The 17,419-nt window shown below is 25.7% G+C and overlaps 1 protein-coding gene across 4 annotated transcripts; it reads left to right on the forward strand.

Moving 5' to 3' along the window:
• The first annotated feature begins 2,436 nt into the window (after positions 1-2,436).
• On the forward strand, positions 2,437-9,287 carry LOC126900883 (uncharacterized). Of its 4 annotated transcripts, none has more exons than XM_050676896.1 (3): positions 2,437-2,711; positions 8,023-8,210; positions 8,985-9,287. In XM_050676896.1, the coding sequence occupies exons 2-3, from the start codon at positions 8,081-8,083 to the stop codon at positions 9,191-9,193; spliced, it is 339 nt and encodes a 112-aa protein (XP_050532853.1). In that variant the 5' UTR covers positions 2,437-2,711; positions 8,023-8,080; the 3' UTR covers positions 9,194-9,287. The 4 variants fall into 4 exon arrangements, 3 of the variants coding, with proteins under 3 accessions (XP_050532853.1, XP_050532851.1, XP_050532852.1); XR_007702930.1 differs by lacking the exon at positions 2,437-2,711 and adding an exon at positions 6,807-7,946; XM_050676895.1 differs by lacking the exon at positions 2,437-2,711 and adding an exon at positions 6,808-7,846.
• Positions 9,288-17,419: the final 8,132 nt, after the last annotated feature.

Genomic DNA, 17,419 nt, shown 5'->3' on the forward strand with positions numbered 1-17,419 from the left:
TACATACATACATACATACATACATACATACATACATACATACATACATACATACATACAAGTGAAACTAATAAAAGCGTGTTAAAAACAACCGAATCCGTGACACTACACATGAGTATTCTAGGCAGGCCGGTACGCGAATGACGCCTTCGCGACCACCGCCACACACTACCCAAACAAGTAAACCAGTTGTGACAGGTCGCGCTCTTGTTGAAGAGAAAAAACTACCAAACTGTTTCATCACGACCGAACAACAGTAATAGAAAATAAGGACAAAAAAATAATCTTTCTACGGAGATTTAATAACAAACTAATATATGTTTGATTATAAATATTAGTGTTTCTATACGGGTATCATATAGCAACTTATATTTTACTATTTTTATGATTATAAGATATTTAAATAATTGCATTATATTAAGAGATTTTCAAATATAAAATACTAAAAAACTGTACTCGTAATATACAATTTAAATAATAGTAATAATAATGAGATTCAAAACAAAGTAGTCCAAAATGTAACCATTATGGATGATTAAAATTTGAAGCCGTTTATTTTAAAGTGACATTTTCGAGTAGGCCCAGGTAAATAAAAAAACTTTATGTTAAGCTCACTAGTTTCATTAAAAATTGATTAATCATTTTATCTCTAGAGTACAACTAATTGATCCTATATCAGCTTGAATTGATTAATATTTTACAAGATAATACTGTAAAAAACAGCTTTTAATAGTCTGCTGCAGTGCAACAGTTTTTTTTATACAAGAATTAAAATATATCATACAGACTTAAATAATTAATTCATGAGAGAGTCTTGCTATTTGCTAGCCTATTTGAATTATTTACACAAATTATTTTGGTTTGTAATATATCATCATCATCTTATTAGATATAACTGAAATTTAGTTTCACTGCATAAGGTGTATTTTAAACGTTTAGAGTTGATAAATTTAAATAATGTTCTATAATGAATGATATAAAGTCTAAATTTAAAAAAGAATCAAACTAGATTAATTTATTTCCCGAAATTTTTTTGTTAGCAAAAAAAATTAGTGCATAGTTAAAAAAAAACATTATATTATATTTTAAATTTGTTTTAATTTTTTAGGTTAATATATTATGCACAAACGAATTACATGCGTAAATTCCATTGTATAGTAAAGTGTTTTCAATAAAAAATGTTTTTTACTTATATCAAACTTATACGTTTTATACACTGGACTACAAAACACTTTCATCAGAAACAAAAATATACTTTTCTAAATCAACTTTTTATGATGTTTTCAAATGTGCAATTAGACTTTTTCTATCACTTCTAAGTTTTAATATTATTACTTATTATTAAAAAATAAGTATTTAAATATAAAAAAAATAATGAAGAACAAAAAAAAATTGTTTTAAATTAATACTGATTTTGATTATTTTTTTTTTACAAACTACCAAATGGCTTTATTATTTAAACGATAAAATTATCTTTATAAATATATTTTACAATAATTGTATATGAAACATAGTTTCATAAGAATTAATAAAGAATAATCATGTGTGGAGTGATACCTCCAGCGAAGTGGCTCCTTAACCTAAGTTAAAACTAAATATTTTTAACTAAGTCATATGGTTTATGACGTTTAAGACGCCTGATGTCTTCGGAGTTTCCCAAAAGTTGAATGGCTGCTGTGTTAATGTGGTTCGTTAATCTCACCTCATGTTTGCGAACAAATATCTTAATTTCTTCTGTTACTGTAGGCAAAATCAAATCACGGTGTATAATGTCATTTCTATCGTACCGATAAGCTGAAACGATGGTACGGAATGCAACATTCTGGCATCGTTGAATAACATCAATATTAGACTTACTAGTACAACCCTACAGTTGTATACCATAAGTCCAAATTGGTTTTATGATAGCCACGTAAAGTAGACGTTTGTTATTTAATGAAAGTTCGGAATGTTTCCCGATCAACCAGTATAACTTTTTCATTTTTAGTTTTATTTGCAAATTTTTCTGACGTACATGGTGTTTCCAATTAAGACGCGAGTCTAAGTGCATTCCTAGGTATTCTGCCGAATCTTTTTGTGAGCTAATCTGATGATTCATTTTGATAGGAATATTATTGGTATTACGAAGCGTATAAACTTGTCACTATTTATTTTAATTTTCCAACGTCTTGTAAATAAGAAGATATTATTGATCGAGTTTTGTAATTTACCAGTTGCAGACTGTTGACTATAACTGGTTGCTAATACAGCCGTATCATCAGCGAACATCGCAGTTGTAGTATCATTGGTTGATGGAATATCAGCAGTATGAAGTAAATACAAAATAGGTCCTAAAACACTACCTTGTGATACTCCGGCTGTTATAGTTTTCCAATCTGTAACAGCTTGCTCATGCGTGACCTGAAACTCTCGTTCAGTCAAGTAAGATTCTAATAACGCGCACCAAGTGTGTGGTAGTTGTTCTTTTAATTTTATAAGTTGTCCTTCATGCCAAACTTTATCAAACGCCTGCGCAACGTCTAAGAAAACTGCACAACAGTACTTTTTCTCTTCAAGAGCCTGGTTAATAACATTGGTAACTCGATGAACCTGATCAATTGTAGAGTGCTTATTGCGGAAACCAAATTGGTGGTCAGGTTAAAGCTGCTTTTCCTCAATCAATGGTTTTATCTTTTTAAGAAGAATTTTTTCAAAATGCTTAGATAAACAAGGTAAGAGTGATATTGGCCAGTAAAATGTTACCTGATCTGGTGGTTTACCTGGTTTTGGCAACATTATGACCTGAGCTTTTTTCCAAAGTTTTGGGACGTATTCAGTTCGTAAAATTGCATTGAAGATGTATGTAAGATAAATAATCGCCTTCTTAGGCAATTCTTTTATCATTCTCGGGCTGATTTCATCGTAACCTGGTGCTTTTTTTACATTGATGTTGTTATCTATTTCTTGCGCCACTTCTAATGGTGAAAAATATTTTATTTTCTCCCAGTTTCTATCTAATTGTAAACTATGGAGTCCGTCAAGTTCTGAGACTATATAATTAGGTTTAAATACAGTCTCTACTTAACATACATATACTTCAGTTTTTTCATATTCACTTCGTGCCCACGTGCCGTCTTCTTTGCGAATTGGTGGCACGTGTATTAAAGGACTTTTTAGTCGTTTAATAGCTTTCCACAGAGAGTAGTTAGTATCTTGTATTGTAGAAAATTCGCTCAAGTAAGTTTTAAAAGTTTCGTTTTTCATTTCATTTCATTTTCATGATGTAGAGAGTTCTCTAATTTAAGTTTTCGCTGTACTAGCCCATTAGCGTTCCACTCAATAAACCGTATGGTACGGGTCAATTTTTATTCTTTTTACTTTCATTTTTAAGTTTACGTTGGTTGTTTTCTAACCTGTCTCTTTTTTCAGTTAGCACTGCTAATGTTTGAGTAATACCAGCTAAGGAATTTATAACTTCCACAAAGGGTACTTCCTCATTTTTCATATGATTTTTTTGTTCAAAAGTTTGGGGTATCATTAAGTTTTGGACTGATGAACCAGCCATTTCAGGGTATGATATGCTGGTTGTAGCAAATTTCGCTGGTTAACTTTGTAGCCTATGAACTGCTGTAGTTTTTTTGGGTGAGAAATTTCAACTGCTTTTTTTATACGCAGCGCAGCCTTTCTAATTTGCGGTATGATTTTCTCCACAATTGGCACATTTTGATTTGGTCTTTTTGGATTTTGTGCAATCAATTGACCTGTGTTTTTCTCTGCATTTTACACAATTAGGAGATTTGTGACAAAAATTTAAAGTGTGTCCAAATAATTGGAAGTTCTTACACTGTGGAACTCCTTTTGTTTTCTTTGGTGGCTCCACTTTGATAATTTGGTGACTAAGCTTTTTTAACTGGTATATGTCTTTATTATTGTCTTGAGGCTCTAGACCAACAAAAAATAATGGTAGACGAATAAATGTCCAATCACTATTTTTATTTTTAGTCAACTATTTTTTTAATTTGTATATTTGATACATGATGGGCCAAGTGACCTTGGTCTGAAAGATCGCGCTTTAGATCACATATGTCAGTTTCAGGGTGTAATCCCCAGATTACTACCCTAAACATTTTTTCAGATTTAAGTTGGTACCTTTGGTATTCAATTTTTGCTCTTTTAAAATTTTAACAATAAGGCGAAATTGATGTTCGTCTCCTGTTAAAATCTTTATATCACCGTTGGCTAAGGTTTTAAGTTGTAGCTCATGACCAGAAGTCTCCATTAGATTATCCATGAATTTTTTAATATCATTGACCCCACATGCTGTGGAGGTTAGTAAATTTTAGTAGAAGTTCTCGCCATTTTTTTTTTGGTGAATTTGTGTTAATTTCCATATTCCCTTTAATTTGACTTAATTGACATTTTAATTTTTCGTTACTTTCTTGAATTATTACTTATTATTAAAAAAAACCCAGCACAGGGGGGTCGAGGCACAGTGGTGACATGGCATAGTTGGATCAAGTATAATGATATCTGACAGTGATTAAAATCACTATCAAAAAAAGACGCTTCGATGCAAATCTTTAGATAGTGTTTAATTTTAAAAAATTGGTGTATTATTCCAAAAGCTACATGATCTGCTAGTTCCTTATTAATATCCTGATTAAGATAAAGTATGTCGAATGAAAAAGGGATTATTAAAAAATATTATTTCTCATAAAAAAATTGTGTTGATCCATACACTTTTCAATAAGTTATAGTATAATAAAGTTAAAAATATAAAAAATAAAATCGAGTATTTTCACATGAAAATAGCATTCGGTAGCCATTTTCACCGTGAAGACAAAATAAAGACCGAAATTTTTTTGTTCCATAATAAAGTATATTACATTAGCTTTAATTTAAGATATATATAAAAGTGACAGACCTTCCGGAAAACTTTCAAAAGTTAAGTTGAAAAAGTTAATTTTTTGTGAAAAAGAAAAATTATATTGATATGTTTATTTTTGAAAAATTTATGCCAGGTTTTAGTAAAAAAAATTGAAAAAATTTCGAAAATTAGCGATTTTTAAATTTGTAATTTTTTTGGAGGTTTCCCCCATTTACGGGGAACGAGGGAAATTTTTTCAATTTTGGAGAGTAATATCTTCGACTAGATATGATTTGTGATCTTTTGACGTATCGTTGAAAGAAATCCGTTTGGTGAGAGCTGAGAAAAAGTGGTAACAGATACACACAAAAAAAAAAAACATATCATAGTAAAACTTTCTCAGCTTCGCATCGAAGCTAAAATTGAAAAAATGACGAAAATTACCGATTTTTAACTTTGTAATTTTTTGAAGCATTTCCTCCGTTTAAGAATTTTTTTCAATTTTTGAGGGTAATGTCTTCGACTAAATACGATTTGTGATCTTTTGACGTATTGTTTATCAAAATACGTCCAGCGAGAGCTGAGATAAGCCTTTAGACACAAAAAAAAATAAAAAAAAACGCATCATAGTAAAATTATACCTTCTCAGCTTCGTATCGAAGTTAAAATACGATTTTTAAAATTTTAAAAAAATTCTTTTTTACATTTATTCAGATGTCAATCTTAATAATTAGTGTGCAAGCAAGCTAGTTTTTTGTTTAACTGTCATTTAGTAGAATAATGAAAAGGGAGTTGAGCTGGTGGCTGACGAGAAGTCACCCTTCAGTCTACTACTGTTCAGATAAACCATGCTAATGGGTCTAAACCCTACCCCTTTAGTAGTTGACTAATTTGAGGGATTAGGATTGACCAGTATATCCAACGAACTCGTCGTCAAAGAACAGTTGTTAATTTGTGTACGACTTTTTGTGTCTACGTCGGGGCACTACCGACGTACGACAATACTTTATATACCTTTCTTTCGATATACTTTATTTTTAAATCGGACCAAATATTATATATATATATATATATTTATTCATATATTACACTTATAAATCATAAAACTTGTAATCAGGATATAAATAAGGAAATAAGAGATCATGTTGCTTTTGGAATAAACTACCAATTTTTTAAAATTAAACACTATCTACAGATTTGCATCGAATCGTTTTTTATGATGGTGATATTAATCGCTGTCAGATATCATTATACTTGACCCAACTATGCCACATACCCACTGTGCTGGGTTTTTTAATATTTTTCATTGATATAATTAATTAAACATTGAAGTTGTATAAAAATAAAGTACAAATTCCAATACAGAAATAATTTTAAATATGATATAATTATAATTTTTCTTTTGCTATAAAAATGAAAAAATTATTTCAGTTAAACAAATAATTCAATGGTTCGAACGCGATTGATTGTTGCTTATTCATTGTTTAATACTAATTATTCCTTAACCCCACTACATTAATATAATAACAATACGGTTTCGTAAAAATTAAATGTTGTATAATTTTAAGTTGCACATTAATAGGATTGTTAATACCTTAATAAATCTAGTTTTATATTGAATTTGAAAAATATTTGATACCAAGAAACCGTCCTATGAATTTTTCACTAAGACGGCGTCATCAAAAAATTCAATAGAAACATACAATAATTCGTAATTAATAATCCATAATATTTCAATACATAAATAATTTTAAATATGATATAATTATAATTTTTCTTTTGCTATATAAATGAAAAAATTATTATAGTTAAACAAATAATTCAATAAGTGTATGATGACACGAACGATTATTTAAATATAAATTAAATTTTCCAAAAACAAATTGATCAAATATGGTATATTAATATTCATATAAATAATACTCAATATTTTTTTCACAAATAGTGCTGCAATTTTTTTTAATTTGAAATTTATAGGGAATCGTCTAAACAAAAAACAAAATGAATTTTTTTTTACTTTTTGTGTTAATAATGTCTATAAAAGTAAGATTAAGTTATGCTTACTTTTTACAGTGCTCCCATAGTCGTTATTTTCTAAACTTTTTTAACCATAATGAAAGATTTTTGTTAGAATTCGAAAAAAATAAAGATTATATCACAATTAAAAATCTTATGAACTATGGCAAGGCACTACAAACACACAGTGAAGTAATTATGATATTTTTGGATGATTTGATGAACAATAAGAAATCTATAATTCCTCTTGCGTTGATCACGTTAAATATGTACTTAAATAACGTTTCTGGCTCTTTAAATATGATCTCACTAACCGAAGATGGTGAAAAAAATGATGCTACAAAATTATTAGAAGGCTATAAAATTATTCATGTCGCAGTTAAAAATCAATTAAAAAATTTCATTATTAATAATTGTGAAAATATACCATTTATTGATTACATGGTTAGTTGCAATCCTCCAATCAGAAGACATGAATATACTACAACTAATCTAATAAATATAAATAATCATTTCAAAGATAACATATTAAAGAAGTTTTATTTATCAGTAGAAAGAAATTCATACGAAAATTTTCATCCAAAAAATTTTTTGTTTTACGAAATAATGACCCAACAGATTATCAGCAACAAAAATAATATTATAAAAATAGATAATAGTAAACACATAGAATTAAATTTACTACGATTCACTCCACTTAACGTCCAATGCTCTGACGGTACTCGTTTAACTATACAAGATCTATTTGAGTATATGAAATATGATTTTAATTCTAAGGATGTTTTAGAATATATAAACATGGTAATTTTGGCTACGTTTCAACCAATAGCTATTCTTATACGCAACTTTTTAACCTTAATTATAGTTGCATCTTCAGAGAATTCAGATAGTGTACCAAAAAGTTTCAAATGGACATTAATTAAAACGGGTCGAATAATATTAAATTATATAGGAGAATTCATTTCTCTCGGCTTGTTCAATGAGGTACAGACAGCTTTTCTGCGAAAAATCATTAATGAATTTATTTTTAGCTTAAACAATTATATTAGAAATATAGAGTTGTCCAATGTGAATATAAAATATAGTAATAAACTAATTATATTAATTACCAATTTTTTTATCAAAAACAAATTTTATTTTACATCTTATATTGTTCTAAGAAATGAAAATATTAATGAAAATAATGCCAATGAAATTCAAGATCAATTAGAAAAAATCATGCAAAATGTTGATACATATATGAAAGATTTGAAAAAATGGAATAGTTATCTTCAATTAATAATAAAAATGTATAAACTGAATTTCAAACTTTCAATTTATAATTATTTAACTGAGTCAGAAGTTTCAAGTAAGTGTAAATGTGTAATATTATTTATATTATTTATATGCAATATCTACTATATATTTAACAATAAATATCTGAAATTATTTTTATTTTGCTATGAATCTTGTAAAATAAAGCACAAGAAAAAATTCAATAAAAAGGTAATTAAAATATAATATTTTATTACTTTAAAATATTAATTTTATACTTTGAATTGTGCTAGTTTATTTGTAAAAGTTTTATCAAATATTTTATTTATGTAATCATAATTTTGATACTTTTGTAAGACTCTTAAAATATTTTTTAACTTTTAATTTTTCTATTACAAATAACTTTATACAACTTACAATTGCCTGATGTATGAAGAGAATAGTGTTTAAATTTAGTTTCAAAATATACATATTGTAATATCTATTTTTATTAATTATATTGGTTTATATAAAGAGAATATAAAACTTATTTTATAATTTATTATTCGACTTTTTTTCCAAATACTTACTTAATGTGATGAAGTGATTTATTTTATAATAATTACTGTATTTTTTTTAAATATGAAAAAATGCGCTGATATTCATCCTAATTAACATAACTCTTAAAAAAAAAATTTCAACAAATTATAATTTATTTAATTTTAATTATGCTTCTATAATATTTAATCTTTTTGTTTATAATTGGCCTACAAATATAACAGTTTTATATATAATTTAAACATTTTATTTAGAAATCTTTTTATTTTGTTAACCAAAACAATTATTTGCAATTTGTGCATTTTTTAAACTAATATTTTATTTATTTCAGATCTTATTTGTGATACTGAAACACATTTTGAAATATACAATGCTAGTAGGAATGATTGCAATAATATTGATATAGGATTTTTTAAGAAAGATTATATTACAGAATATAATTTAGAGATGTTACAAGATGATCCTGATAAAAATGACACCCTTAAAAATCAAACTGTCATACCGCTTTATATGATCGATTATTTGCCATACAACATGTAAAGTGATATAATACTGAATATTGTATAATGTGTTAATTATTTTCAAAACATTAATTTTTTCAAATTTAGTATACAGAGTGATTTTTTTAACAATAGTCACTCGATTTTTTTTTTAATAGTATTAATATTATAAAAATTATTATTTAGTACTTTTTTGTTTTATACATTTTCTATTTAAAATTATTTAATGTTTGTCAATTCATCTGCAATTAGGAATTTTAACTTTATTTTTTAAATGGCAACTACATATTTAACTATTTTATAAAATAAAATAAATAATATAATTAAGTAAATTATTAAGCAATAACATATTTTGACAAATTATTTTAAAAGTTATTAACATATTAAAATATAGTTATCATAAGACATTTCTCGACCTTATCATTCCTTTCGCTGAGATAAAAAATGTTAATGATATTCAAAATACTGGCACAATTATTTTACCAAACAGTTATTTTCTTAGTTTTATCACTTTTTGAAATTAATTAATTTAAGAATATATTACCAAGAAAAATATTCTTTGTTAAAAATATTCAAAAGTATTTTCCCGTATTGTATTATAAAATACATTATCAGGGAAAATAATTTCCGGAGCAATTCTCATTATTAAATAATATGCCTGAATATGATATAAATATTTATGTAAATACAAAAAAAAACATACATTTTAGTATTAAGTACTCCTCAACTGTGAACAGGCATATTGACACGCTTATATTAGTTTCACCTGTACGTCTGTGAGTTGTTTGTACTTTTCACTCGCCACGTGTCTTCGGCCTTTTGACTAGACCGTCGTAACGCATTCACCCCACCCCGCTCATATATTAGTCATACATTACTCCATAGGATCATATATTCCTACCGCCACAGCTAATATTAATATATATATATATATATTAATTTATATACGTATATGTTAATATTCATTTATTTATTCCTACAGCCGACGCCTCTGCCTCCGTATATACCTCGTATATAATTTTCTCCCCGCCACGCCACCCATAAAACACGGCTATACCTCATGCATGATACGTTTACGTACTTAAGTCCCTTTACATGTTTATATATATTCTAATTACTATTAAAACTTATATATTAATACACTTTATTCTCATTAAGAGATATGTAGTGTATTCATTCCGATTACGGGGGATGATTCTCGTATCGTCATTTTTCGTCACTACCTCCACGTTGCGCGTCTACTGCTTTCCTTGGATGTGGTAGCTGTTTCTCAGACTCCCTTTCCGGAATCGTACCCTGATTTCCCGTTACCGTTACAACCATGATATTGATATTAACTACTATCATAACATGAAACTAAAAAGTGAAAAATAAATATAGTTTAAAAAAACTAAAAAACACGCTTTTAAAGCACATCGAACTAAAAAGTTATAAATAATTTTTAAAATTAACTTAAAACAATCATGAACGAAAAATATTAGTTGTGAAAAAAAGAGTTGGTGCTTTATGCCATATTTTTTGTTTATTGAACGCCTGACGCTTTTTTTCACATTAATACTAGTATTTTTCGTTCATTACTGTTTTAAGTTAATTTTAAAAATTATTTTTAACTTTTTAGTTCGATGTGCTTTAAAAGCGTGTTTTTTTAGTTTTTTTAAACTATATTTTTTCAAAATATGATCCTAGGCTATTAGGATTTACTGCTGTACAATCGACTATTTTCGTCCACTATAATGAACTGGTAACTCCTCAGGAAGGATACGGTTGGGTTGGGTTTGGTGTAAAAAAACTTTCAGTACTACTTTGAAAATATTTCTGAATAATTCTATTTTTATAGAAAATAAATAAAACAAGTCCACAATTTATTAAAATTGAGCCTTACATAAATAAAATAAAATTTTTTTTATTATAATTTTAGCTTTGATTCGAAGCTAAGAAAGAATCAATTTTAGTGTGATGTGTTTATTTTATTATTATTAAAAATTTTAGCTTCGATGCGAAGCTGAGAAGGTATTAATTTTACCATGATGTGTTTATTTTTTTATTTATTTATTTATTTATTTTTTTTTTTTTTTTTTTCTGTCACTACTTTTTCTCAGCTCTCACTGGACCGATTTCTTTTAACAATACGTCAAAAGATCACAAATTGTATCTAGTTGAAGACATTACCCTTAAAAATTTAAAAATTTTCCCTCGTTCCCCGCAAATGGGGGAAATATCCAAAAAAATTACAAATTTAAAAATCGACAAATTTTGTCATTTTTTTCACTTTTTTTTCTTAAAACTTCCATAACTTTTTCAAAAATCAACAAATCAACATAATTTTTTTTTAAACTAAAACCTTAGATATTTTCCTTTCATTTGATATAATTTTTTTGAAAATTTAACACTTAACCTGCTCATGGGGGGGGATTTAAAATTGCAACTTTTTTACAAAAACTAACTTTTTCAACTTAATTTTTGAAAATGTTCCGGAAATACTGCGTCCTTTAAACATATATCAAATTAAAGCTTATTTTATGTACTATAAAATGAAAAAAAAAAATTTGTCCCGACACTTTATCTTCTGCATGTAAACGGTTGCCGTAGTTAAAAAAACACTATTTTTGTGTTAAAATTTTCGATTTTCAATTTTTAATTTTCAACTTAAAAATGCTATAACTTTTCGAAAAATGCATGTATCAGCACAATTTTTTTTTTTCTAAATACATTATAAGTACATCTTCCATTTGACATACTTTTTATTAAAATTAGACAATTTCCCCTTATATAGGGGGGGTTCAAACTTTGAAACATTGTATAAAAAATAGAACTTTTTCAACTGAACTTTTGAAAATGTTCCGGAAATACTGCGTCCTTTAAACATATATCAAATTAAAGCTTTTTTTATGTACTATAAAATGAAAAAAAAAAATTTGTCCCGACACCTTATCTTCTATGTGCAAATGGCTGTCGAAATTATAAAAAAAATGTAATATTTGCGATAAAAATCACCTTTTATAACGATGTTTTTTGTACTTAAAACTGCCATAACTTTTTCAAATATTAACTAATCAAAATAATATTTCTTTATATTGAAACCTTAGGTAATTTTCTTTCATTTGATATCATTTTTTTTTGAAAATCTAACACTTATTCTGCTCACAGGGGGGATTTAAAATAGCAACTTTTTTACAAAAACTAACTTTTTCAACTTAATTTTTGAAAATGTTCCGGAAATACTGCGTCCTTTAAACATATATCAAATTAAAGCTTATTTTATGTACTACTAAATGAAAAAAAAAAATTTGTCCCGACGACCTATCTTCTATGCGCAAAAGGCTACCGTATTTAAAAATATGCTATTTTTTATTAAAATTCTAGGTTTTGTATTTTATTTTATTTTAAAATATTTTATTAGGGGAATAAACTGACTTTCATGAATATTATATAATTTCATTGACATAGAATAAAGTTCATAAGACATATGATATTATACTTATTAACATTTTTTACTTTTTTAAAGTCGAAAAAGTAATTTTTAAATTTGAGTTAGCTTAAATAGCCAATTTTATCATGCAACAAAAATCAACGAATAGTTGCCGAATGGGTAACACCTTGATCTTTAACGCCTAGGGTACGAGGTTCAAATCCGTTTGTGGCTTCTAAAATTTTGCATTTTTTTTTTGAGTTAGAATAGAATTTTCAAATCATTTGATATTTATCTCATTTAGATTCAATAATTTCAATAAATATAAAGGATCTTATCACTATAGTCTCCCCTCGTGAGAAGAAATTGATATTCATGTTAATATTATTTTACTATGTGGTTCTTTTTCTGGCTACGATTTATTTTGCCAACCCTCACTAGACCTACTTTTTTCAACGATACGTCAAATGATTCATTTAAGTTTATGATATTTAAGTTAATGATTAGTTTAAGTTATTACTCTTAAAAATCAAAAAAATATTCCTTATTCAAATAAAAAGTAGCTTAACTAGATTTGTCCATACAAACAATTAAAATCATTAATTTTTAATATTCTTAAATTATTTATTGTCGAATTAAATTTGATATGATAAAAGTATTCAACTACAAAAGTAAATAATTTTACTTTATAATTTATTAATTTTTTAACTCTATTTCTGTGTGCTACTACCAGTCTATAATATGCCAAATTTTTTAGTAATATTTTGCTATATAAATCATAAATTTAAAAAAAAAATGATTTTTAGTTTCACCTGAAGTTAACGATGGAGTTTTACAATTATAATTATATTTTTGATAATATGCTCAATTGAGTAAATCTTTTTAACTACTTTGGTTTGATTGGTTCATTTAATTAAAGTAAATTATTAAAATTAATTAAGTTCTGAATATTTCAATTGCAGAATTTTTTTAAACACCAAAAGTTATTAGGATATGATTACTATTCTTTCTATTTCAGTTATCTATTACGATAAAAATGTAAAAAAATCGAATTTTTCTGACAAATGTACTGTAATTAGTAATTATAAAATTTCCAGATTGCATATTAATCTTAAAAATTTCATTTTTTTCAATTTAATAATGTCAATTTCAAACTTGCAAGTTGAACTATAAGTTATGGTAACAAATTCATTTTTTAGCTTCGATGCGAAGCTGAGAAGGTATTTTTCATTAAAACTTTCACTTTAAAAGACAATAAAAAATAGGTTCAAAATGATTACCTTTAACATATTAAAAATCAAAATCAGTATTAATTTAATACAATTTTTTTTGTTCTTAATTATTTTTTTTTATATGTAAATACTTATTTTTTAATAATAAGTAATAATATTAAAACTTAGAAGTAATAGAAAAAGTTTAATTGCACATTTGAAAACATCACGAAAAGTTTATTTAGAAAAGTATATTTTTTTTCTGATGAAAGTTCCTTTTGTTTAGTGTATTTATTCATAAGTAACAAAATTTTTTTATTAAAAAGTATTGCATAAATTCCTTTAAATTTGTATACGCATTAAAAGTATATGAATATACAACTCCTTTTTATTTTTATAATATCTCCGTAAAAATTACAATATTATATTATTGAATACCACTTTCATACTCAATTTAATTACTGTAATTATTATGTATTCATATATTATAGTTATAAATCGGGGTAAAATTAAGGGAATAAGTGTTATTGTTGTTTTTGAAATAATCTACCAATTTCATTTTTTTCTATTTAATAATATTTATTTCAAACTTGCAAGTTGAGTTAAAAGTTATGGTAATAAATTCATTTTTTTTTTATTAAAACTTTCACTTTAAAGAACAAAAAGAAGTAGGTTCAAAATGATTACTTTTAACATATTAAAAATCAATAATAATTTGAAAATAATTAATTATAAAAATTATATAATATATAATTAAAATAATTACTAATCTGGATATAATTAAGGAAATAGGAGTTGATGTTGGGTTGGGTTGGTTACATTTTTAACTTTATAATGCTATAACTCATTGAAAAGTGTACGAATCAACACAATTTTTTTATGAGAAATAATATTTTTTAATAATCCCTTTTTCATTCGACATACTTTATCTTAATCAGGGTATTAATAAGAAACTAGCAGATAATGTAGCTTTTGTAATTATCCACCAATTTCTTAGAATTAAACACTATCTACTGATTTGCATCGAAGCGTTTCTTATGATAGTGATTTTAATCACTGTCAGATTAAATCTATACTGGACCCAACTATGCAACATCCCCACTATGCCGCGACCCCACTGTGCTGGGTTTTTTGTGTTTGAGACTACTATTTCTCAGCATTAACTGGGGGTGTTGTTTTTTTAAGATAATAACGTAGATCATAATTTGCATTTGCTTAAAGACTTTTCTCTCAATAATTGCATGTTTTTTCCTAGTTTATTGTAAATGACAGGAATCTCCAAAACTTATTATTAAGTCAGTAAATTTTAACATTTATTTAATTTAAAAACTTTTTGAAAAATAGATGAATCAAAACAATTTTTTTTTAATATATATTAAAATTAAACATTATCTACAGATTAACATTGAAGTGTTTTTTGTGATAATGATTTTAATCACTGTGAGATTAAATCTATATTTGTCCCAACTATGCCGCGTCACCACTGTGTCGGCATTTAATTTCACAAATCAATTATTTTGAGTACTTAACACGTTGCACGGTAATGTCAGCAATATCATTGTCTATTTGTATTTAGTTACTTTTTATAATTTTAAAGTCCATTAATAATAATTATAGTATATTTCAATATATTATAAAAAACATGGCTTTTATAATAAATTAATGTATTATTTTCTTTAGAAAATCACTATTTATGTATTGAAAAAATTATTAATAAGTCGGTAAATTTTAACATTTATTTAACTTAAAAATGTTAAACTTTTTGAAAAATAGAAGAATCAAAACAATTTTTTTAATACTTTTTAAAATTAAACATTATCTACAGATTTAAATCGAAGTATTTTTTAGTTTCGATGCGAAGCTGAGAAGGTATTAATTTTACCATGATGTGTTTATTTATTTATTTTTTGAGTCTGTCACTACTTTTCACAGCTCTCACTGGATCGATTTCTTTCAACAATACGTCAAAAGATCACAAATTGTATCCTGTTGAAGACGTTACCTTTAAAAATCGGTAGATTTTGTCATTTTTTCACTTTTTTTTTTTTAAACTTCCATCATTTTTTCAAAAATCAACAAATTAACATAAATTTTTTTTATATTGAAACCTTAGATATTTCCCTTTCATTTGATATCATTTTTTTTTGAAAATCTAACACTTATTCTGCTCAAAGGGGGAATTTTTAATAGTAACTTTTTTACAAAAACTAATTTTTTCAATTTAACTTTTAAAAACGTTCCGGAAGTATACGTCCTTTAAAAATATACATCAAATTAAAACTTATGTCATGTACTATAAAATTAAAAAAAAAAATTTGTCCCGACGACCTATCATATATGTTCAAACCCAACCCAACCGTATTCAAAAATATGTTATTTTTGTATTTTATTTTATTTTAAAATATCTTATTAGGGGAATACACTGACTTTTATGAATATTATATAATTAAATTGACATAGAATAAAGTTCATAAGACATAAGAAATTAAACTACATTTGTCAAATGATTACAATTCATATTTAGTTTATGTTATTACTCTTAAAAATCGAAAAAATATTCCTTATTCAAATAAAAAGTAGCTTAAGCAGCTTTTTCCATACAAACAATCAAAATCATTAATTTCTAATATTCTTAAAGTATTTATTGTCAAATTAGATTTGATATGATAAAAGTATTCAAATACAAAAGTAAATAATTTTACTTTGTAATTTATTCATTTTTTAACTCTATTTGTGTGTGCTATTACCAGTCTATAATATTCCAAATTTTTTTGAAACATGTTGCTACATAAATCATAAATTTAAATAAAAAATGATTTTTAGTTTCACCTGAATTTAACGATGGATTTTTACAATAATAATCAAATTTTATAATACGCTCAATTGAGTAAATCTTTTAAACAACTTTTTTTTTATTGGTTTTTTTAGATATATAATCATTAAAATTAATTAAATTCTGAATATTTCCATTGTAGGATCTTTTTAAACACCAAAAGTTAATTAGAAATGATTACTATGGTTTTTATTTAAGTGATCTATTACGATAAAAATGTAAAAAAAATCGAACTTTACTGATAAATGTACTGTAAATAGTAATTATAAAATTTCCTGATTGTATATTAATCTTTACAATTTCATTTCTATTTAATAATGTCAATATCAAATTTGCAAGTTGAGCTAAAAGTTATGGTAATAAATTCATTTTTTTTTTTATTAAAACTTTCTCTTTAAAGGACAAAAAAAGTAGGTTCAAAATTATTACTTTTAACATATTAAAAATCAAAATCAATAATAATTTGAAAACAATTAATTTTAAAAATTATATACTATTTAATTAAAAGAATTACTAATATGTGTATAATTAAGGAAATAGAAGTTGATGTTGCTTTTGTAATTATCCATCAATTTCTTAGAATTAAACACTATCTACAGATTTGCATCGTAGCGTTCTTATAATAGTTATTTTAATCACTGTCAGATTAAACCTAAACTGGATTAACTATGCCACGTCCCAACTATGCCGCATCACCACTGTGTCGGCATTTAATTTCACAAATCAATTATTTTGAGTACTTAACGCGTTGCACGGTACTGAGAGCAACACCATTGTCTATTTTTATTTTGTTACTTTTTATAATTCTAAGCC

This window comes from Daktulosphaira vitifoliae, unplaced genomic scaffold (assembly GCF_025091365.1).
Source record: "Daktulosphaira vitifoliae isolate Bord-2020 unplaced genomic scaffold, ASM2509136v1 Scaffold_3, whole genome shotgun sequence".
Lineage (NCBI taxonomy): Eukaryota > Metazoa > Arthropoda > Insecta > Hemiptera > Phylloxeridae > Daktulosphaira > Daktulosphaira vitifoliae.

What these genes read in the sequence shown, in the direction of transcription:
- LOC126900883 (XM_050676894.1), top strand. Translation starts at nt 6,848, where the DNA reads ATGAATTTTTTTTTACTTTTTGTGTTAATAATGTCTATAAAAGTAAGA. An exon ending in AACTGAGTCAGAAGTTTCAA is followed by an intron (nt 8,211 to 8,984) that starts GTAAGTGTAAAT and finishes TATTTATTTCAG; the next exon opens with ATCTTATTTGTGATACTGAA.